At 45.3% G+C, this 25,038-nt stretch overlaps 1 protein-coding gene across 1 annotated transcript in view; it reads right to left on the bottom strand.

Moving 5' to 3' along the window:
- The window catches only part of COL27A1 (collagen type XXVII alpha 1 chain), a 256,481-nt gene that overhangs the window by 81,850 nt on the left and 149,593 nt on the right, over nt 1-25,038 (bottom strand). Inside the window, exons 24-28 of the mRNA XM_079961848.1 lie at nt 24,017-24,061; nt 17,220-17,273; nt 13,207-13,260; nt 12,207-12,260; nt 9,782-9,835 (exon numbers count right to left, since the gene is read on the bottom strand). Coding sequence (XP_079817974.1) covers nt 9,782-9,835; nt 12,207-12,260; nt 13,207-13,260; nt 17,220-17,273; nt 24,017-24,061 — 261 coding nt within the window. The remainder of the gene's footprint in view (nt 1-9,781; nt 9,836-12,206; nt 12,261-13,206; nt 13,261-17,219; nt 17,274-24,016; nt 24,062-25,038) is intronic.

Genomic DNA, 25,038 nt, shown 5'->3' with positions numbered 1-25,038 from the left:
CTTATTTACTATTTCCCTTTGGAGTGTTGGGGGAGGGGTAGTATCTCTGGTGGGGGTCAGTCATGCTCCTTCTAAGGTAGTTTGCCCTCCTTTGGTCCTTGCTCTGCACTCAGTGCTCACCTGTGGCTCCTAGAAGCTGTCCTGTTAGCATGTGGCAGCGGCCACACCCCAGGAATGGCTTCAACTGGCCAGCTAAACAAGGTGAGGGAAGCAGATGGCTCTCCAACCCCAGGTGAGTTACAGACTTCCCCTGCATGCAAAGACAGGCGGCAGCGGATTGAGCGGATGAGACCAAGAGGTGGTCTAGCAGTCAAGAAGGCAGTTTCTGCATGTGCTGTAGAGGGAAATGAGGGGCAGATGGGGCTCATCAGCCTGGGAAGGTAGTCCATCCAGGAGAAAGAAAACTCTGATCCTAAACCTCCACTGCTTTGTGGAATGTTTTTTGGGGGAACAAAAGGCTAAGGAGTAAACCCTATACAAATCTGCAGAGGGGTTCCTAAGACGATTGAAAGGTGCTTTGTATGCCTCCCTCTGGCAACTCCTGCAGCCAAGGTGGCGCCAGATGTATTGCTCTGCTTTCATTTGGACCACATCAGCAATTCCAAGAGTTGAGCTCAGGACCTCCATACCCACTGCTCAGGCTTGCGCCCCAGGGAGGTCCCTTTGGTGGTGCTAACACAGCCGTTTGACTTCACCCTTGGAGGAACACTCCATTGTCTCTCAAGCCAGATGGACACCAAGAACTATTTTAGTTTCCAAGCAGGCAATAGGCATTTTAACTGAATTTCACTAGCATCAGTTAGGTGCAGTGGTTAGAGTATTGAACTAGGTCCTGGGAGACCGGGGTTCAAATCCACACTTGGCCATGAAGCTTTCACCTTGGACCAGTCACTGCCTCTCAGCCTTACCTATCTCCTAAGAGGATTGTTGTGGTGGTTAAATGCAAGAGCATCCCTGAGCCCAGTAAGCAAAGGGGAGAGATTCAAAGCTCTTCCTGTGCTGGAAAAACTTGGTGAGAAAGGAGCTTTTAAGCTCTCGCCCTTGCATCCAAGAGTTTTAATCAGATAGCTTATTTTGTGGGGGTTTAATTGGACAGCTTTCAACCACACAAAGTTGAAATCGCAGAAGTTCATTGCACCTAAGATGTGATTGCACTGTACTCTGTAGTACAAAATACTGGAAAAACCACAGGATGCAAAGGCCAAACACCCTGATGAGGTACACCTAATGCTGCCAACAACTATAGAAGCAACTGAAATGCTGTAACTTTAATGCAGCTGCTCTCCGCCATGCCTAACACAGCAGTCCTCTTCAAAGTGTAAACTGAACTAATCCCTTCACTGTCCATTTTATCAACCACAGACCTCACACTGTGAACATCTTTCTGTTTGCATTTAGGATATGACTATGAACAAGTTCTACCTGTTCCTACCTCCTAGGTGCAATATCCTAGAGGCAACATTGCACCAATTAGTTGAAGCCTGTGAAACCTCTGTTAGCTGACAGTGGCAGTCACAGATGAACTAGAGAAATGGCGGCCCTGGGCCAGGAAATGGCCCATCAGCAGCCAGGAGGCCCTCCAAAAATTGCACCAACTTCCAGAAATATATTTAAAAGGTTATGACGTGTTCCTTGCTATGTGATGGAACTAGTCCATAGTTAACAAACTGTTTCAGTGGCAAAATCTTCTGGGAGATATAAGACTGGCGTGCCCATAAGATGGAGTAAACATATACCTAAGATTCTGGTCCTCCAGGTCACAGGTAGGTGGCATGTGGCCCACAACAACTCCTGAAACTGCCCCATCCCTCCATCTCATCAGAGTTCCTCTCCTCTTGTTCTTTTCCTTCTTGTTTATCTTAGCTTTCAGAAGTTTTTCCTTATCCCCCTGCTTCCTTCTAGGTAGTTTCAGAGCAACTAAAAGAGGCAGTAATTATTATATTTTTACTTTGTAAACTGCTAAGAAGCCTATTTTGGCATTAAGCAGTGTATAAATTAATACACTAACAACAACATAATTATTAATGCTTTATCCATTTATTTAGTGTGTTGTAATGTAATGCTTTTCATCAGAAGTGGCTATCAATTAGCTACTTTGGCTCAGTTCAATGTGTTAGAAATAGCACACAAAGCCTTAAATGGTATTGGGACCCAAAACCTAAAAGAACACCTTCCCCAGTATTAACTATCTCAGGCCCTGCAATTGGCAGGGAAGGTCCTATTGGCAGTGACACCACTGGGGACTGCCAGGTTGGTATTCACCCATGACAGGGTCTTCACAAGGATAATTCCTTTCTGTTCATCATTGACATTCAGGAGAAGCTGAAAACATTCTTGCCTACCCAAGCATTTTATGGCTGAAAGATTCTGGATTATATCCAGTGATGGTGCTACTCAGGGTAGACTCATTGAGTTGTATCCAACTAAGTCCTAGTCAGAGCAGACTGGAAGTAATGGACAGAAGTTGGTCACATATATTAACTTCAATGGGCCTACTCTGAGTAGGACTATTGTTGGATATAATCCATTGAAACAAATGGCCACAACTAACTTGGATTCATTAATTCAGTGGGTCTGCTCTGAACAGAACTTAGTTGGAAACTACCCCTTTATCTTTACACAACACTTGGCTGGAGGAGAGTCTTTCAGACAGAGATGCTTTCAAACAGAAGACTTTCCTCTGCAAAGCAGGACAAATGACCACCCTAGCCATCACAGGAAGAGGCTTGCAAGGAAAACTGCAAAGCATAATACAACAATGGAATATGCTAGCATGTAATAAAACTAGCATCTGATTAAAATTATATAAATGAGAACCAGCAACGCAGTCTATAAAAAGCTGAGTAGAAAATAAATAAATTGTTAAGGACTGCTAAAAGGCCACAAGAGAGAAGGCCAAATTGAAATTGCATAAGATTTTCAAGTCCAGCCATTCTCAACTTTTATTGGGTCATGGATTTCTTTGAGAAACTGATGAAAGCTATGGATTCTCTCCCCAGAAAATGGCAGATTAAGAACCAGTTCTATTAACAACACGGACGAGGAGTGGGGGAGCTGTGGCCACTCCAGATGTTGATGGACTCTGGCTCCCATCAGCTGTAGCCCTAGGTATATAACCCAAGTTCCCCATTCATGAAGTGGCTCAGAGTTGCATCCAACCAGGGAATCTAATCCTGAACCCCAACACATATGGACTTAATTCCAGAGAGGATTTGGTGCATGTGTAGAGGGCAGGAGCAGTCTTTGGCATGTGTTTAAAATTAATCCTTAGATTAAATCATTTTGCTGAAAATCTGGGACTCATCCAAAAGGGGAGGAAAGGTATTTGTGAAGAATGGAACAAAAATTGACTTCCTATATTAGTTTTTTAAACAAAAAAACCACACAAAATAAAACTTTTTTTTTCTAAGAGGGAATGGAAACGCCTCAACTAAATCGGAACAAAATTATATTCTTCTATCAGGAGGTATATTTATCTAAAAGGTTGTTTCTGTCCCCTCCCCCCAGAAGTTTACACGGTGTTTTCTCAGTCTAATAACTATAAACATTTAAGCAGAGACCCCTAAAAATCTCCATTGTTCTTTTCAATCAAAACCAGATCAGCCATTAGTCTTGCCTTCAAAACCGAAATTAAACCCTGACAGAATCCACATGCATCTGGCAAAAAGCTGCATTAATGTCTTTCCATTCTGATTTGAATTACATCCTTGGATGTGGGATCAGAAACACAGGGCATGCTGAAGAGGACAGGATCTGGAATTACTGCCCCTCAGAAACTTAACAAAACCAAAACGAAAAGGAAAAGAATGACGATGAAATTAAAGGCTTGTTCACATGAGATGATTAGGGTGAGGTTGGTTAGGGCAGAGCTGCTTAAGCATGCAACACATGTTGCTCATCCTGTAACAATTTTACTGGGCATGTGGGAGGTTAATTAAAGCCTATTGGCTTGTGGGGGACACAGAGGTGGGCCTTTTCACTGGTGGCACCAGAATCACAGAATGCAATCCTTGCTGAAACATGAGTGCCAAGAAAGAAAGAAAGAAAGAAAGAAAGAAGGAAGGAAGGAAGGAAGGAAGGAAGGAAGGAAGGAAGGAAGGAAGGAAGGAAAGAGGGTGTCATGAAAATTCCCCAGTATTTTGTGAATTTCACCACATTATGATATGCATGTCATACACATTTTTGTAATGTCATCCCCCTTTTTTCATGTTGTTTTCACTAATATGCACACTTTAGTATGCAGTTTTGTGCACATTATATGCCTGGAGAACAGCACTGCAAACACTGGAGAGCAGAGAGTTTTGAAGAAAGGCAGCATTTCAGTCCACATATAGTTTCAGAATATGAAAATTTGATAGTTTCACATTTAAATGTGAATGGAATCCAATTTTTCACTCATCTTTAATCCCAGGTCAATACTATAATCTAGAAACCTTAGGTAGCTGTCCAGACCCCCAGCTCCCCACTATTCTCACTACTGACCCCATCCCTTCAAGTAAATCAGCTTGATATGCAACATCACAATTGAAAAGTCTCCTGCACGGGCAATACTTGGGCTTAGAATCACACCTGCTCAAGGTTATCCTAACAATGATAGCTTCTCTGTTACCAGTGGCATGGGTGGAAAACTGGGGCTGGTCTTAACACTGACTCTTGGCATGCTAGTATGGTCCATAGCACTGGCTGAAAAATTGATGTTCCAGGTCAGAGTGGCTAGAGGCAAGCACAGTCCATTTTCATTATACTACATGTGGCAAATGTTCATGGAACACATGGGTTGTTTGGACTATCACAAGAAACCACCCAGTATTCATGAAAAAATAGGGTGCAACCTTTCATAATAATCAAATGAAATTTTATTTATCCAGTATTACATTAATCTGTACAAATGCAATCTGTTTGTTCTTCACTGTTAGAACAGTTGTTTTCTCAAATGTACCCAATCCCAAACAGATGGGTCTGGAAGTCAACTGTCATTCTCACAAAGCATAACATCCCTGAATGGAAATTTAAATGGTGGTTACTAAGCAGAAGAATCCATTTAAATTTCCACCAGTGCCTTGGAGTGATGCATTATGGGTATTTAAAATCAGTGCAAATCACAGTGCAGCTGTTGCTGCCACTGGCAGATAAGCCAATGGGAAGCCCTTCAATATATGAAGGGGCTGACCAGAACACATTTTCCCAGAGGGCCTTCTCAAACCTGGAGCCCAAACATGGCTGCAGCACAGTACCATTTCATTATGAGATGCAGTAACGGACTATAAAGAAGGGGTTTCCTGGTATGTGTAGAAACTAGCCTACTGTACAAAGGTAAAATTCGCATTAGTTGCTCAGCCCACTCTTGCTTCTTGCCTACCCCACCACTGGTATGTGGCCCTTAGAAAGTTGCCCAGAAAGGAACATGGCCTTCAGGCAGAAAAGGATTCCCCACTTATGCTCCATCAAAGAATGTAAGAGCCCAGATAGATCATACCATGCTTCAAGACAGCTGTTTCTTGTGGAATCAGTCTGCAGCTTCCTACACCCTTATGGAACAGTGACAGAGCACTCTCTCCCTAGAAGGCAATAGTAGCATTTCTTTGTTGGCTAATAACTGCCATAAGCCTATTTGAAAGATTAACCTACAGGAAAGCTTTACGCATGATGGATGGACCAGGCGTTTGGGTCACAGTAAAAGCCAAGTTAAGCACAATTGTTTAAACATGTGAATAATGTCACCTGTAGCTTGGCCCTTAGTGCGTTGTTCAGCCTTGATTTCATGAGCACAATGATCAACAGTGACCCTAATTTAACAGCAGGGCCTCCAGAAGTGCTTCATCCGCTCCAGGCCAGAGTGGATCTGGCCACCCAGAGCATGAAGAGAGCTGAACTCATTCAGGACCCAGCTTTTCACTCTGCTAAAGTGAAAAGTCCCGCTGGTCTTTCTAAAGTCTTTAACTGCCTTATTTCCACCTCATTAAAATAGCATTATTATTTTTTAGAGAAATCGGTGGTTGGTTGGGAGAGCAGCTTTCCAAAATTAAGTGGCTCTGACAGCTTCTGGGGCGAGGGCAGCCGGAAAGCTTTGCCGCTGGCGCCACGCCTCACCAGTTGCCTGCTTTGCTCAGCCTGAGCTGGAAAGGAAGGCGAGTGGAGGGAACCCTGCACAATCTGGGGCCTTTTGGCAGAGGTAGCACAATATTGCAGTTGCAGAGAATTGGCTGCTGTAAGCACAGGCTTGGCTTGGGGTGTGGGGTGGCAAGGCAGAGAGAAATCAAGAAGGAGGGAGTCTGGTGCTCCAGAATGGGATGCTTAAGAGGTTCTTCCTCTTGGCTTCGCTGCTTCTGTGTGGCACAGAGCACTGGAGATTTCCACGCTAATGAGTGGAGATTAGTTCTGCCCCAGGGCAGGTTGCTATGGAAGAATTTTCCATCAATTCCCACTCAACGGTGATGGCTCTCTGCATGTCATTGGCTCCTCTCATGCAAAAATGGGTGTTGTTTAGTTTTCACAACCTCTAGAAATACAAGGAGAAAATCTACTGGCTACTTCTCTACGCCAAGAGCTCTGTTGAGGAATAAGATGCCCCCACCCCCAGAACTTTCACGAGGACTTAGAAATCATAAATTGATGTGGAAATCTATAAAAAATGGACTTAAGACTAGAAAAAATGAGAAACACCGAATATGACAATTCACCCAGCCCTAATAATCACACACACACACACACACACACACACACACACACACACACACACACACACTGCCGTCTCTTGCTGGTGCCAGTAACTTATTTTACAACTTGTGTGTTGCTTTAGTTCATGTTCCATCTTGAGAGACATCAAGGCTTTTATAGACTGCCTTGAGAGCCATTGAGTCTACAAGGTGGCCTATAAATTTCATTTACTGCACGAAAGTAAACTGCAGGACTCTAAATACTAGCAAATCAGCTGTTTGATAAAAGGAAACTGTGTGGGAGGAACAGCCCAGCCTTTCTAGTCCAAACAAATTTAGCTGCTCAGCTCTTATATCTGATTGTGAGGAGTTCTTATAGAGAAGGGTTGCTGTCTAAGGCAGCCAGAATCAGTGTCAACAGAACTATGCTGTAAGAGCTATAACTTAAAGAATTGGTGCCCAATCTTGCTTCTCTCCTCTTCCCTCCTCCTCCCTTTTCCCTCTTGTGTCATGTATTTTTTGATTGTAAGCCTGATGGCAGGGACTGTCTTACTCCTGATTTTTGTAAGCCACTCTGGGAGCTTTAAATAATTCCTGCATGTAATTGCAGGCAATTCTTTAACTTCTCTGAAAACAATAAGCTCCTAGCTCTTGTTTGCATGGTAACTTGAGTGCCTCCAGATCTTTGAGCCAAACTTTCCCCCACTCCTCTGACCTTGAATACACACACTTCTTCATCTCTGGTTTCAGATCCAGGACAACAGCAAAGCCAGGCTAGATATTGTAAATTTGTATTTGTTCCAACCAAGCTCTTAAATACAGACATAAAAGCAAAACTATAAGTTTGGTTCACATCGCCACATTTTAAAGGTGAATACGTAGAACTGTGTAATATAATGCTGTTTGTAAATTCTAATCTTCACTAACTCGTGGCAGGGATAGAAGCTTGAATCAATTTTAAAACAGATATATTTATATCAACTAAAGATTTGCTTGCAGGTTTAACAGCTTGGGCTGCCATTTGAAGGAACAACTGCTTTGTGACACATAAGCCAGCCCCTTCCTGTCTTTGTGCCAAATCTGATGAATGGGAAACCTAAAGATGGATTTTCTTCCAGCTGGTATCCAAACTAGCAGATATTTGGCATTGTGGGCTGAAGCCACTGTGGCTTGCTCTCCCTCACAACAAGAACCACAGGCAATTTGACAAAAGGCAGTGCTCAGCTGAATTCAAGGCCTACGCATCTTTTCAATCTGGATCTTCCCACAATCCTCCATGAAATTTGGAACTGTCAGTTCTGAAGTCTCATTGGTCCCAGCGTGGTAATATTATGTAGAACAGCAACCTCCATTCCAGATTCCCAAAGAGAGTTACTGAGCGCCTAAGGAGAAACCATGCCCCTACCTACAGCATCCACAAAATTGGAGCTGGCGTCAAGGGTCAGCACAGCCAGATATCTGCCAATGCTCCACACCAGAAAGGGGCCAACTGGCATGAGTACCTCTTCATTGTTGCAACCTGCAGGCTCACCTTGCCTCTGTTCTGACCCAGGCAAGAATGGTTGTGAGAAGGAGGGTCTCTAGATGAGACTTAGAAATCACAAATTCAGATGTTGTTGAATGGCAGCTCCTGCCATCCCTGATCATTGGCCATGCTGGCTGGGGTGGAAGGAGTTAGCTACCCTTGCAGGACAGGAACTTGTGTGCCAAGGCCCTGTGACCCAGTCATTCCCTATATGATGAAATAACCATACTAGACAATATGAAATAACCAAACTAGACAGTGGGTTCAAACAGGCCACTGCTTTATCGGATACAGATGAAAATGGTTTGTAATAGGCATTGGGTGAAGCCATTTAATTAACTCCAGCCCATCTGCTGGGAGTGTATCTAAGGGTAAACCACAACATGGGGGGCACTAAGGCTTACATCAAATAGGGGTACCCCCAAGGGGTCCTCATTAAAGGAGTTCTATGGCTCTAGTCCCAGTCTGGCAGTCAAACTGAAGCAACTCTCCACGGTTCCCTTTAACGGGATACCCTTAACCAAGGAGGGGGCAGGAAGAAGCTACAATCTCCCCTTCAGCCAGGCTGCAATGCTGCCTGACTGTTTAAGGTAAACAGACCTACAGCCAATACATGCACACTGTAATCTGCATTGTGCAATGTACAAAAACAGCCTACGTGTTCCATAAAAGGCATACATACAATGGTACTAGCAGGTACTTCCTAATACTGAATATTAGAAGCGTTTGTTATGGCGGCTTGTTATAAAGAGATACAAGGATTCCAGAAGACTTCCAATATATATCTTAAAACAATAATCTGTGGGAACTTGTCCAGATTTCCTGTTTGGAGGTCCTTAGCAAAGCACTCTTCTGAAAATTATCTGTAGTAGACGTTTGACAGTTATAAATAGACTGAAACGAAGTGGCATAGGTGCAATCAGGTGAGGAGCACCCAGAAGGAGTTGAAGTTAGAGGATAGCATCTAAAAACATCATCAGCCAAGTAAAAACCACACCCATCAGAAACCTTAGGGCTAAAAGCATAAAGACACACTAACAATTAAGATTTGATGCATTGCTGCTCCAGATCTTGCATAAAAGTTGGATTTCCCCCATTAACAGAAAGCAAATCAGTGAAAGAAGGCAAAGGCACGAGATGATTGCGAAAGGATGCTGATTCTGGATGCTCCATTAAAAAGAAATTGTAAAGAAGACACTTATAAGATTTTTTCCAATGAATCCAGGGACACGTTTCAACTTCAATGGGTTTTGTATGGGGGCTGATTTGTAAATCTGGGGACTGCCCCCAGGAAATGGGGACGTCTGGTAACCTTACTATAAGAGGTCTACCTGGAAATGCCCTATGGTTTTAATGCTGTAAGCTGCTATGGGGTCTTCTTGAGGACCAGCAGGCAAAGCACAAATGATTTTATGAACAAACAAACAAATCAGCAATTCCACCCAACTGCTACATGCACACACACAAAAGCCCATATCACCATTTTCCGCCATCCTTAGTAATATTTTTACTGCATGCAATGCCCCACTGCAATTTCTTCTTTGGGACATTAAAGGAAAAATTATCAACAGGCAACTTTACAAATTTAGCCACAACTTACCCGACGACCTTTTGAACCTCTTGATCCTGGGGATCCACGAACTCCAGCAGGACCCTGGTAAAACAAGAAAAATGTGGAGGTAACTTGCTTACAGGATGGGGTCACATCAGGACTCCAAAATGTTTGAGTTCCATTATTTTTTAAAAAGCAAGACCTAAGTTAGATGAGCGTATCTGAAATGGGAAATTTGTTATAAAGTGTAGGTATGGGAGGATGGAGGGAGACACTCCAGTCCATGAGCCAAATGTAGCCCTCAAGACCTCCCTATCTTGGAGTACTGTGTCCAGTTCTGGGCACCACAGTTCAAGAAGGACACTGACAAACTGGAGCGTGTCCAGAGGAGGGCAACCAAAATGGTCAAAGGCCTGGAAACGATGCCTTATGAGGAACGGCTAAGGGAGCTGGGCATATTTAGCCTGGAGAAGAGGAGGTTAAGGGGTGATATGATAGCCATGTTCAAATATATAAAAGGATGTCACATAGAGGAGGGAGAAAGGTTGTTTTCTGCTGCTCCAGAGAAGCGGACACGGAGCAATGGCTCCAAACTACAAGAAAGAAGATTCCACCTAAACATTAGGAAGAACTTCCTGACAGTAAGAGCTGTTCGACAGTGGAATTTGCTGCCAAGGAGTGTGGTGGAGTCTCCTTCTTTGGAGGTCTTTAAGCAGAGGCTTGACAACCATATGTCAGGAGTGCTCTGATGGTGTTTCCTGCTTGGCAGGGGGTTGGACTCGATGGCCCTTGTGGTCTCTTCCAACTCTATGATTCTGTGATTCTATGATTCTATGATCTTGCCCTTGGGATGCTCGCCAGACCACTCACCTCACAGTCTCTACTTCACAACTTGGCTGAACTGTGTCTTTGAACAGAGGCTCCTATTGGCTTGGATGTAGGATGGACCAACTGTGTGTGTGTGTGTGTTCAGTGGGTGCAGAACCTTTAGTTTTGCATGGCTGGGATGTAAACTACTGATCAAATGTAACAGGCCCCCATTTGGTGCTACCCACTTTTGATTCAGATCCTACTCATGTTGCTCTCTGGCCCCATCTGCCACTGGCAACACAGCCCACAGAAAGCTGCCTATGGCAGGATGCGGCCTTCAGGATGTAAAAGGTTCTGTAGCCCTTAGGTAAAATGCTGTGGACATTTGCGTTGTGCAAGTGGGTTGGGCCGTAGCTAGTTAAGCAATAGTTAACCGATTCATTAGGGCTTACTTCTGAGTAGACATGGTTAGGACTGCACTGTTATTTATGGCATTTGTATACTCCTCAATCAACCATGTTTTTCAGGCAGCTCAGTTTAATACTCAATAAATACATATACAGTCACACCTCGGGTTACAGCCGCTTCAGGTTGCACTTTTTCGGGTTGCAGGTTACTTCCGGGTTTCGATGATCGCGCATGTGCAGAAGCGCTAAATCGCGCTTTGTGCATGCACAGAAGCACCAAATTGCAACCCGCGCGTGCGCAGACACGGGTTGCGAACGTGCATCCCGAATGGATCATGTTCGCAACCCGAGCATCCACTGTAATCAATTAACAACCAGATTAATCAAAAACATCACCGTAACCCAACAAAATGGATCGTTCAGGCACAGGGAACCCTCACAGCTCACCAGATACTGCTAGACTACAACTCCCAATACTCCCTGCGGCTGCTGCCACCCATGCTGACTGGCCCTTATGGGAGTTAGAATCAAACAATATTTAATAATCTGTAATGTGGTTTATTCCTCTCTTTATTTCCTTGTCTTTAAAGAAAAACTTCCATCTTATTACTAGTCTATAAAATTCTTTTACCCGCCCACAGTTCAGTTTCAGGGTTTTGCCTTCTTTTTTTCCTTAACAAATTTGACCTGATCACTCAAACAACAAATCACAGAGCTCACTCACAAGCAAATATTCAGATGTAGCACTGATGGGAAGAGAGGGGAGTATGAATCTGACAATTTCTAGTTCCAGTTTTTTCTTATCTTAAATTCAGTTTTCCAAATTTACACAACAACCCATGATTTCCTCATAAAAATCCATCAGCATTTTGGAGTGAATTTTCCCCAATAAACAGAATTTTGCCTGCAGTTTTGACTAATGTGACCATTTTTTGGAAGCGATTTTCTCCAACTTAATACATTTTTGGATGTTGTTTCCATTACATTTCCTTCTTATAGATGTATTTTTGAACACCTTGTTTGGTTGGAGAACTGCATAGAAAAAGCTGGACAAGTGCTGGACAACTTCAAAGGGTAGCAGTTTTTGTACTGGTTCAAGAAGTGTGGATTAGGTGGTTTCTCCATAAAACGCAAGCAGGATCTAATTTATCCAGCATCCCTAGCAGAAGATAACTTATTCTCCCTTGAATAAAATATGTAGGGGTATGAAAGACAAGGGGCATTGGGGAGCAGCAAGGAAAATAGGCTTGACTTACAGGCTGTCCAGGGAGCCCTGGTTCACCAATTGCTCCAGGTATTCCAGGGTGTCCCTATATAACAAAGGAGAGAAGGCATGAAGCTCTGCATAATATGTCTGTATTCATATCCAGATGCAATTCATTCATCTCCATGCTGCTTTACATAGCGCTGAATGCGCCATATTTTTCCATGTATAGGACACCCCCATGTATAAGATAGCCCCTATTTATTTATTTATTTTACCCCCAAAATTAAGAACTCAATAGTTTAAACATCAGACAGAACCCCAGCACCAGCGTAGCAACCCCTGCCAGTGCCTGGGGCGGTGGGAGACTGCTTGCACACGGGCAGCAGTGGAGCGTGCCCCACCAACACCTGAGATCACCCACAGTTGTTGAGCTTTATTTTGGAGATATAGGGCACCAGGGAGGTAGTGGATCCTGTGCATTCACCATCAGTGTACACTGCCGTACCTCTTTGGCATCCGGGATCCGTTCTGGAGCCCTAGAAGCTTGACAAAAGGGACACTCAGCAAAGCCCAGCTCTGCGCATGTGCTTCTGCGCATGCGCAAATGGCAAACCTGGAAATAACCCATTCCGGTACTTCCGGGTTTGCCGTGGACATTTGACGAAATGGACCCTAAACGGGGCGGACTCAAAACGAGATACCACTGTAATATGAACCCAAATTTTGAACTAAGAATATTTAGCAACAAGCATCATCTTAAACACTGAAAAATACTGCAAACACACGACAATCAGCAGCAGTAAATCTTGGGTTGCTTTGAGGTCTTCACAAACCCTAAATGGTCAAGGGCCTAACATGTGAAGACTTCAAAGGCTACCTGGGAAATCAGTGTGAAGATATTATAACTTGGCATGGGTCAACCACCCTCTGTGCCCCCAAGCATGGGGGGGGGGGAGAAAAGCATGCCCTCCAAGTGGCAGCGGGAGAGGAGACAGATTATGGTTCTTCAGGCAGAAAAGGAGGCGAGAGAATGCAGACTTACTCCTTACCATCGATCCCTTGACGCCCGGTGGTCCTGGAGGTCCTACTGCACCCCGATCCCCCTAAGGGAGACAGGTGCACACAGAAGGAAGAGTAAGAAGTTCTGTTAGCAAACAATGTGCCAAGGAATGGTGGAGGGAATTGTAAAAGTGTTGTAAACCCTAAAGCCTGAAGGCATGTGATGCAGCAGCATAGACGAAGCTAAGCATGACCAGGTCTGGCTGATGCCTGAATGAGAGACCACTTGGGAAACCCATTGGAAGGAAGGCTGAATAAGGCTGGACCCAGTTGCTGCATCTCAGCCTAACCTACCTCACAAGGAGCTATTGTGAGGATCAAAACAGTGGCAGTAGTGAGGAGTCCACGTAACACTACCGAGCTCTTCAGGGAGAAAAGCAGCACATAAAACATAATGGGTTATAGCCAACATTAGTCCTACTTAGAGCAGACCCATTGAAATGAATGCATATTCCAATGGGTCTGCTCTGAGTAAAACTACAGTCAAGTAAATACTTAGCGTGAAATTCACTGTAGTACTGAGAGCCAGTGTAGTGCAGCAGTTAGAGTGTTGGACCTGGGAGATCAGGGTTCAAATTCCCACAGAGCCATGAAGCTCACTAGGTGATGTTTGGCCGGTCACTGCTTCTCAGCCTAAACTACCTCACAGGGCTGTTTCGGGGACTGAAGGAGAAGGGGGAGAAACATGTACACAAATCTGAGCTCTTTCGAAGAAGTGGAATACCAATGCAACAAATAAATAAATCCTCCAGCACAAGGATTTCTGCTTGCCCCAATGGAACAATTTCCCCTCTCCTCTCCTTGTGTACTGATTGGGGAGGCATGAGGGACAGAAAGCCCTGTTGTGCCACCAGGAACTATTGCACCGGCTTCCACTAGTGGTATGGGTAGGGCCGGCCCAAGATATCTTAGCACCTGAGATATACCCCAAAATGCCCTCCCCCCCCCACCAGAGAAGAAGGGGTGAGGGAATATCTACATCAGGAGTTGGGGGGTTAAAGATCTCCATCAGGATCTGCTACTGTACCCCAGTGGATCCTGCTGCCCAAGGCAGGCAGCTCACCTTACCTCCTGGTCAGGCCAGCCCAAAGTAAAGATCTACACTGGGATCAGCTGCCCCTGTGGATTCTGCCACTTGAGGCAGTCGCCTCACCTTGCCTCATGGGTGGGCTGCCTTGGATGGTTTATTTGAATCTGGCTGATACATTGGGTGGCATCCAGTGACGTCATCTGCTTGTGCACCAGGGCTCCTTCTTCCCACTACAGCCCCCTGTGCACTTCCAAAACCTTCTTCAGCTCTCTAAATAAGAAGGGGCATGGGCAGCAGGTGGAGAGGAGAAGCCCCATTGTGCAAGTGGATATTAAGTCTCACCCATAAAATGCAAACATGATAAATAAACAAGGGAGCTAAGGTTCCACAATTCTACAGCTTCAGGATGAAGCCTGCTTGAAAAGTGCAAAGGTGTTTTATATTTAACTTGCATGGTTTGTGTACATTTCATTACAAATTGCCTTGAGACTCCTAGTTAGGCTATAGGATGGGAGATGCAGATGGGAGAATCATGCTCCATGCATCTGCATATCTAGGGGAGGCTGGGAAGATGCTGAGGCCCAAATCTGTGCCATTGCTCAGATGTTACCAACAGGCACCACACAGCCCAGAACTCCTTTCACTAAATGGATCTGGTGATAGCTGAGAGTCATGCATGCATAAACATATTCTGCTTCCACCAACCCCCAAACCCCTGCTTATTCAAATGTGTTAATGTATGCATGCACATAAGACTTTCGCACACAGCTAATTTCAACAGGTCTTAAAAGCACTTGTTTGACTAGGTTGCTTAATTTTACACCAGCGAACTTTATTTGCTAAAAACCATCGGTCACCATAAAGATACAAAATATTTAGGTACGTTTTAGCACACATGGTTCACAGCACACTGCATTCCATGCTGCACAATAATATTTTATCTGATCTGTTGGGCTGCTAAAGCAAACATGGAAACATCATGTATGTAGTGTTTTTATCCTCATCGGACAGCAAACAACAATTTTTCAAGACAGAAACACTCTGAAGAATCCTTTTGAGAAACCTGTCCCTGGGAGAATTATACAGCCACACTGTACATACCGGTAACTAACTTCTCCCTTGCTGCAAATGCATAAGTGACCATTAGAATATCTTGCACCTCCATATGATGTGGGCATAACCTGAAATCTTAAGAAGCTGCAACTGCCTTCCTCACTGTACCAACATATCTTAGGTTTATTTTCTGCAGAGGTCCCTTAACTGAGATTTTCTAGATGACAAACTTGCAGGCCTGGTGTGTGGAGTCAGCCAAGTTGGGCTCCTACTGAGGCTGAAGTTCCAGCAGGAGAGACCCACTGCTGACAGGAGGCTACTGCCCCCTGCTGCCACTCCCCTTTCCCACCATTGACTGCCCATTCACCTGCATCGTCTACCAGCCCCAAGTGGTGCAAATGAGCAATGACGGTGGGTGAGGAATAAAGGTGGAACTTCAGCAGCCAATGATACCGTGTGATGCAGTGCTTAAGGTGTTGTACTGGGACCTGGGAGCCCAGGGTTCAAATTCCTACTTAGCTATCACAAGGCTACTGTGAGGATAAAATGTGGAGGGGGGGAGAACCATGTGACAATCTTGAGAGCTTTGGAAGAAAGGTGGAGGATAAGCAGTGACTGTTTTCGGCACCCACTATGTTTGTTCTGGGTACGTATAAACTTTCGTGTGCATACACACTTCTTCAGATACACTGAAACAGAAGTCACCAGACCCTTATATATAGAATATATATAGTAGGACATAAATCTGACATCAGGAATCATAAGACAGAGAAGCCAGTAGGAGAACACTTCAGTCTTCCAGGACATTCAATACAGAATCTCAAAGCAGCTGTCTTATTACAAAAGAATTTCGGAAATAGACCTGAAAGAGAAGTTGCTGAATTACAACTTACTACTAAACTGAAAACTATGGAGAGACCTGGTCTGAATAGAGATATTGGATTCTTGTCTCATTACATATGCTAAAGCTATTTTTGGTCATCTGCACACTATCCCTTGCTTTTTCCTGTAGGACTAATTACAGCCATTAACAGTCATCAACAGGTTCACCATACCCATTCAGTCAATCAACCATCTCCTACTACCCTTCTGAGAAAAACCCCATCCCACCCTCCCACTATATATAAGGGTCTGGTGACTTCTGTTTCAGTGTATCTGAAGAAGTGTGCATGCACATGAAAGCTTATACCCAGAACAAACTTAGTTGGACTTAGTGGAAGACAGGAGTGCCTGGCATGCTCTGGTCCATGGGGTCACGAAGAGTCGGACACAACTAAACGACTAAACAACAACAAGGTGCTACTGGACAGTGTTTTATTTTTTTAATTTATTTCGACTGCATCAGACCAACACGGCTACCTACCTGAATCTGTTTTAGGCACATCTGATATGTGTGTGACCATGACCGTGTGCATTGCACCAAACCCAGAAGTGACCCCATAAGGTCACAAAAAGGGGCAAGGTTTGTGGGCTTTTTCAATGCTGTTTCAAATATACACAGTTTCACTTAAACCTGTGGTGCCTTGGAATGTAACCCCTGCGTAAATTGAGAGTTTCCTGCATAAGTTAAATAATAATGGGTTGTATCCAACTAAGTTCTACTCGTAGTAAATTCACTGAAATTAATGAACTGAAGTTAGTCGTTGCCACAAATTTCACTGGTTCTACTCTTAGTAGCACAAACACTGGATACAACCTAAAAATAATATTGGGTAAGGGGGAGCCAAAAGCCAGCACTGAAAAGTTGAGTGAAAATAAGGAATTCTTCTGGATCAGGCCAAAGCCAGCCCCCCTAACCCAGCATCTTGTTCTCACAATAGTCAACCAAAAGCCTCTTCTGGAAAGCCTCAAGCAGGACTCTCCACACTCATGTTCCCCTGCAACACAATACAGTCAGTCCATTTAGCAACACATTCTTACCTTGTCCCCGACTATTCCAGGCTCCCCTACTGGACCAATGAACCCCATCAGGCCCTGAAGAGAGGGGAAAAGAGGGTGACATGGGGTCGGGGCGTGGAGAGAGGGGGACAGAGAGAGAGAGAGAGAGAAGAAAAACAACAGAATTGATTTTCTGGTTTGCTTGAGTCAGAGCCATAAACAGAGAAAGAGATAATGTCCTCCTTGTGGGATGAATTAGCCCAGCACCCCTTAAAAACTGCCCACAACCTCTTATTGGCTACTGGCAGGGACACAATTGCTCCCAGACTGTGGCCTCTGCAGCTCAGCCAGCTGGTCCCGCTTTAAAACCACAGTTGGGCCTTTGAAGCTCGGCGCCTGCAGGAGCCACAACACACAACAGACCAGGAACAAATTACAGGCAGTGCCACAACCATAAGCCAGAGAGAGAGAGAGAGAGATGGAGATGGAGAGAGAGAGATGGTGCTATATTTATTATTTTCTTCTGCTACATATTTCTTCTCTTTAATCTAAGCAAAGGGCTGCAATATAAAACACTGGAATCTGATGGGTGGGATAGAATAGGTATTTCTGCAGCAGCAATCCAAGAAGAAGGGCCTTGAACGCATAAAGTTGCCTTTGATTACCGAGTGTATGGAGCTCAGTACCGCCTACAGTGTTGACTGGCAGTGGCTGTCGAGGGTTTAGCCAGGTTTCTTTTCCAGCGGTACCTAGAGTTGTCAAGGCCTGAACCTGGGCCCTCCCGCATACAAAGCATACATTATATCACTTAGCTATGGTTCAAATGAGTTATACAAAAACAGGAAGCTGTCTTACTGGTCTTTCTAGCTGAATTCTAAAGCAGAAGTTTGGCACTTCAGATGTTGCTGAACTACAATTCCCATCAGTCCTAGCAAGCATGGCCAATGTTGAGGAATGATGGGAGCTGTGGTTCAGCGCCATCTGGAGGGGGCAAAGGTTCCATACCTGGGCTATGGTGACTGCCAGTGGCTCTCAATAATTTCAGACAGATCTTACCAGGAGATGCTAGGGATTGAATGTGGGACCTTCTGCATGTGAAACAGTTCCAGCACTGAGCTATGTTCCTTTTCCCGCAAAAGGCAGGGAAACAGAGAAAGTTGCCTTATGCTGAGTATGGACCACTGGACCATCAATCTCAGTTCTGTCTAGAGTAACTGCTAGGGGAGTAGCATGGGGGGGGGGAGCTGCCAGGGCAATCACCCCAGATGCATTGGGGGAGCACTGCTCACACCGCCCTCCCTGAGCCAGCTCTGTGCCACTTTGCAAGGCAGGGATCTGGGAAGGGTGGTGTGAGAAGGACACAACAGCCACCCACTCTTCAATCCCAGCCCCCTGGGAGTGAGGCTGGGATCAAGGGATGCACGACATGCTTCTCATGCTGCCCTCTTGAGCTGCTTTGCAAGGCTAGGATCTGATCAGATCCCAGCCTCTCCAAGTAGCACAGTACTGCTGTGTGGTGGTGAGGGCTGAGCTGGTGTACGGTGGGGTCCATCCACCCTCCACAACCCGGTGCGCCCCAGGCGCTATGAAAACACGCTCCGCCAGTGGTGACAGGCAGTAGTTCTCTGGGATTTCAGATACCGCATTTTTCGCTTTATAGGACGCACTTTTCTCCCTCCAAAAATGAAGGGGAAATGTGTGTGTGTCCTATGGAGCGAATGCAGGCTTTCGCTGAAGCCTGGAGAGTGAGAGGGGTCAGTGCACACCAACCCCTCTCGCTCTCCAGGCTTCAGGAAGCTCTGCGCAAGCCTTCAGAGCGCGGCGGGAGTTCCCGCCGGGCTGCGAAGGCTTGCGGACAGCAGTCTGCAGCCTGAAGCCTGGGGAGTGCAGCGCCAAGTCCTGCTGAGCACCCCGGGCTTCAGGCAGCTATCTGCAAGTCTTCTGAGCATGGCAGCGGTTGCGCGCAATCTTGCCGCTGCTCCTGGACCTGTTCTGGGGGCTGGGGGGGATTTTTTTTTTGCTTTATTCCCCCCCCCCCAAAAAAAAAACTAGGTGTGCCGTATGGTCCGGTGCGCCCTATGGAGCGAAAAATACAGTAAGTCTTTCCTGGCCCTAACTGGAAGTGCCAGGGATTGAATATAGGACATTGTGCCAAGCAGATATTTTGCCCTGAGCCCATCAAAAATGTGTAGCCTTATTCTTCTACTGGTCATAGATGGATACTTGGTTTTTCTAATTATACTCACTAGAAGAGGAATGAAGGATCATGCTTACAATGAATCAGACCAATGGACTGTCTACTTTCCAAGGTCTCAAGCAGAAGTCATTCCTAGCTTTGCTGTTACTAGAAATCTTTTTTATTTTTAAACTGGAGGCTGCAGAGTTTCAACTTGGGACCTTCTACATCAGGGGTGGGAAACCCTCCAACTGTTAGTAGACCACAGTTCTTAACATCCCTGACCACTGGTCATGCTTGTTTAGGCTCAAAGAAAGTGGAGCCGAACGGCATCTGTAGGGACAGACGTTCCCCATTTCTGCCCTACGTGAGAGCTGCTGAGCTATTCAACAGGAAGCAGTTCAAAGATAAAACTGACAACATAATAATGCATTCATAAAAATCAATCGTACAACCGCACTTGGAACATTTTCTGGACATAGCTGGAATACAGCAGTCAGAAGCAGTGTCAACTTTCCTAAAAATAGCTCAAAAACTTCATATTTCTCTTATTTTTGAGATTTCAACAACTTTGGACGAAAAAGCTCATCAACCGGCTATTTCACTTTTTGAAATGTGGCAACCCAGGAAGGTGCAGAAAAGGGCAAACCAAATTGTTCAGGGGGCAGGCAAACTCCATTAACAGAAAAGGTTATTGGGTTTATGTTATTGGGTTTCAATCCAGTTAGGGCGTTGTAAACTACTGCATGCAGTTCCTGCTTATCGAACACAATGAATTCCCTGGAAATCATTTCTTAAGTGAGCATCTGCACAATGAGTTGATGATTTCCATTGATTCCTATGGGGAAATTTCTAATTCGTTTCTGACCATGGAATTGTGACCCCAAAAAGCCCCGCAAACCCAAAGAAAATCCTGGAAAAAATGTTTTCTAATTTTTCCAACGGCTCCCCTTACCTCGCTCCCTCTGTTCATCAGCCAACCAACAAAAGGAAGACAAGGAAGTTAAAAAACAAAACAAAAAACCTATGTAACTGAATCTGTGGTGTATATAGCAAGATTTGAGTACTAATTCCTTGTGATCGGATAAGTGACTTTTTGCATAGCTAAATTTAGGGATGCGGGTGGTGCATAGCTAAATTTAGGGATGCGGGTGGTGCCTAGGGCTTGCCGATCAGAAGGTCGGCGGTTCGAATCCCCGCGACAGGGTGAGCTCCCGTTGCTCGGTCCCAGCTCCTGCCAACCTAGCAGTTCGAAAGCACGTCAAAGTGCAAGTAGATAAATAGGTACCACTCTGGCAGGAAGATACACGGCGTTTCCATGCGCTCCTCTGGTTCGCCAGAAGCAGCTTAGTCATGCTGGCCACATGACCCGGAAGCTGTATGCCGGCTCCCTCAGCCAGTAAAGCGAGATGAGTGCCACAACCTCAGAGTCGTCCGGGACTGGACCTAATGGTCAGGGGTCCCCTTACCTTTACCTAACTTTTTGCATAGCTAACACCTGGGGCTGGTCGTTCCCTGCATTCAGAACAAGCTGCAACCTCTGGACCATATTCAAGGGCAGCCCCAAATAGAGTGTATTAAAGTAGTCCAGGAGGGAGGGAACCAGAGCTATTCTGGTTCAGAAATGGCTGTATCTGTAAATCTTTCTAAGCTGAATGTAAGAACTCCTTGCCATACAGGCGGCAGTAGGACCCAAAACTATACCAACACAAAGAAGAAGAGTTTGGATTTGATATCCCGCTTTATCACTACCCTAAGGAGTCTCAAAGCAGCTATCATTCTCCTTTCCCTTCCTCCCCCACAACAAACACTCTGTGAGGTGAGTGGGGCTGAGAGACTTCAAAGAAGTGTGACTGGCCCAAGGTCACCCAGCAGCTGCATGTGGAGGAGCGGGGAAGCGAACCCGGTTCACCAGATTACGAGTCTACCGCTCTTAACCACTACACCACACTGGCTCTCGCCACAAAGGCTACAATGGAGTTTGGGGCAGGAGGGGGAGGTGGAAAAGAGAGGGAAAGGGGGGAGGCATTTTGACTGAACAAGCGCAACATTCTTTTTCTAATGACATAATTGGTAAGGAAATGGAAATTTTCCACAGTGATATTTCTAGACAGAAAACTAATTGAGTAAAAATAATACAGCCTGGCTTTCATACTCTCAGGCCAGTGGCAATCAGTAGAGGCCAGCTGTGTTTTCTTAAGTACGAAAGGGACCTACATTTCTTACTCAAGAGCATGTCTGGAAGGGTCTTGTGGGGAGAGGGGCAAGAAGTGGAAAGAGAATAACAGCCACAAACAGTGTTCCATCTTCCACCATACCTTTCACCAAAGGTTCAAGAAGGCGGCACTTAACTATTATTGTTTGCCATGTAACTCCATCTGCAGAGCATTGAGACCCAAGTGAGGCGCCTCGCTGGGGAGAGCATCCCATCAGCAGGGAGCCACAACTGAAAAGGCCCTCCAGAAAAGCAACAAAGAAGAACAAGAGGGGGGAGAGAAAGAGGTGGGCTATAAAAAAAAAATGAAAAACTGCAAAACAGTTGAAACAGGGCTCCACCACTGAGCAAAGAATGACTGTAAAATATGGCCTCTAGGACAGGCCACAGCAGTTGAGTAGCCCACAGCTGGTCTCACCAAAGGCACCACAGGCTACTCCTTGTGGTCACATGGGAATGAGATGACTATGTCAGAGGCTGTGAGGCTAAACAGCAGTTGGTCAGTTTGGTGGTTTCGAACATGCACACAAATGTGGGCTTTACAGCTTTTATGTCTGTGGTTCCCCCTCAGGCCCACGGGGAACCAGACTTTTCTCTCTTGAGTAAGTGCCTGGCATCACAATCTAGCAAAGATCCTGACAACGGATTTTAAAACAGGGATCATTTCCACGTGGGCACACGGTTTCATCTGGGCAGGCTGGCATCAATCAATGTTTACATTCCCTGCTAGACAGCTGCACACCGATTTGATCCGAATCCGTCTGGGAAATAATCCAATTTCCCTCTTTCATTCCCAGTGACAGAAGGAAACCGCAATGGTTAGCTTTAATTTACTCGTCTCTTGGTGGCGTTTCCCACCATGCATTTTGAGGACAAAATACTGTACAGGGTGGGGTGGGGGTGGGGGGTTATTGCAGGCTGCCAAGTTCAAGATTGGAAGCCTTAAAGGAATTTGTAAAAATATGAAGTTCTCTCCAGGGCAACCTTCTGAGGACCCAATGCTAGTGGTGGCTATAGCCAGAGGCAAAAGTGGGAGGAGCAATAAATGCAAACTTTATCTTTGGAAGATGCCCAGAATGGCTGCAGGAACCCAGTCAGAGGGGTGGCATATAAACAAATCATCATCATCATCAGTGTACAGCGGCTTGTACAATTGGGTAGTTTGTACACACACTGCTCCCTGTCTTCCGTTCAGACAAGAAAAGGCATCACCTGAGTTCAAGGGCACATTCTAGCCAGGCAGAAACACTTGGGGTGTGAAACAGGGTCAGTACTGGGCTGTGTGGCCTGGGGAATGTTCCAAGGGCCGGCAAAAGAGGATTGAGGGGCCATATTTAGTCCCTGGGCCTGCGCTTCCCACTGCTGGAAGGTAGGACTTGAATACAAGCCAGAGTCAGGATGAATGAACAGCAAGGATCTGAGGGTGAAAGATGACTCAAGGCTCTATAAGTCAAGATCAGAAGCCATCCTAGAAGGTAGGGCTAGAGGGAAAGGCAGGAACAAAATCAACACCAGAAATGCAAGACACACCAGAGGTCAGGCATATTTTGTTACTCGAGCAAGTTTCAGCTGCAGCAGGAAACCCTTTCTTCTCCTTCCTGCCCAGAAGGATTTAGTGGCCACCCTGACTGGGTGGAGACAGTCCAGATCTGGAAGGTTCTTTGCTGAGAAGCAGCCACCTTCAGTTCAGAGAATTACCACATGAGGCAGCTGCTGGCTGCAAGGATGCAGTTATGTACATCACTACATGGGGCTGTTGCCAGCAGTTTCTGACAATGGCTCGTCTAGACAAACTGCAATTAGTATTAGCCATGTTTAGGATTCAGATGACATACTAAACTGTGATTAACTGAAATAAGAAGAATAAGTAAAAGGTAGGGGGTGCTGCAGCTCATTCTCGTTATGCTCAGCTATGGTTTAGCATGATGTCCAAATGCAGCCATTGTCTTTGGCACTAGCTGAAGTTTTCACTCAGCAAAGACCCATAGAGAACAATCCTAATGTTTAAACTCTGTTAGGCTAAACACACAGCTTCTGCAGTTATAACTAGTGATGCACAGAACCAGCAAAAGGAATTCCATTTTCTGAGCCCAATTCAGACTTCATCTGGTACCTTTTGTGCTGTTGTTCCTTCAATATTTTCATTTTTGTTATTATTAAAAGTGATAGGTATCTTTGGGCATACATGCTCCACACATGGTCACATTGCATCGTGAGTTTTGGAGTCTTTAAATCTACATATAACAATTTCCTGTTCAGGAACATGTACATTTTTACAACTGTATCTTGTACACTTCATCGAACTGCTGCTCTGATAAGACATTTTCAGATCCAGAAAGGTGGCTTTCCTGGACAGCCACAGCCATCAAAGCTACTGTGAACAAACAAATCATTATCATGCCATGGGGTCAAGGAGAAATGAGCAAAAATGCTCTGCAAGACATTTACCTGATCACCAACTTTTCCTGGTCGCCCTGGATTCCCTGGTTCACCCTGAATCAAGACAAGAGAGAAGACCAGAGTAGGATTACTACTTGCCATTCATGTGACACTTAAAATTTTGTGAAGTGTTTTCAAACTTATTACTGTGACAGACAGGTTTGCTCATGAACGTAGAGTTCAAATAAGAATTCTTTATTCACTAGACTCTCCGCTTCCCAACTGCAGTCTTTCCCAACCTGGTGCCTTCCAAATTTTGTTGGGCTATAACTCCCACCACCCCAGATCATTGGCCATGCTGACTGGGGCTGAAGCGTGATGTACTCTAAAACATCCCAACTCTTTAAAACAGTCATGGCTTCCCTAAAAAATCCTGGGAGCTGTAGTTTGCCAAGGGTGCTGAGAGCTCTTAGGAGATGCCTCACAGGGCTAACGACTCTCAGCACTCTGAGAATCTTGGTGTAAAGTGCTATAATAAACATACAGTGCAGATGTGGCCTGTGTTGACTGAGGGCCATTTTACTTTTGGCACAGATAGGTTCCTTCTAGTTTACTGGAAGTCCGCACAGGGTAACAAATGAGAAGGCATGCCTTTACACAGTGTGAAAAACCCGGGTGGTGCTGTGGTCTAAACCACTGAGCCTAGGGCTTGCCGATCAGAAGGTCAGCGGTTTGAATCCCCATGATGGGGTGAGCTCCCATTGCTAGGTCCCAGCTCCTGTCAACCTAGCAGTTCAAAAGCACATCAAAGTGCAAGTAGATAAATAGGTACCGCTCCGGCAGGAGGGTAAACGGCATTTCTGTGTGCTGCTCTGGTTTCGCCAGAAGTGGCTTAGTCATGCTGGCCACATGACCCGGAAAAACTGTCTGTGGACAAAGGTCAGCTCCCTCAGCCAGTAAAGCGAGATGAGCACCACAACCCCAGAGTCATTCACGACTGGACTTAACTGTCAGGGGTCCTTTACCTTTACCTTTAGGGACCCTTACCAAGCAATATCCCTCATTAGCCCTGACCCATGCCCTCTTGAATT

The sequence above is a fragment of the Podarcis cretensis genome, assembly GCF_951804945.1.
Source record: "Podarcis cretensis genome assembly, chromosome: Z".
Classification (NCBI taxonomy): Eukaryota; Metazoa; Chordata; class Lepidosauria; order Squamata; family Lacertidae; genus Podarcis; species Podarcis cretensis.
This window is presented reverse-complemented; position numbering and strand designations above follow the sequence as displayed.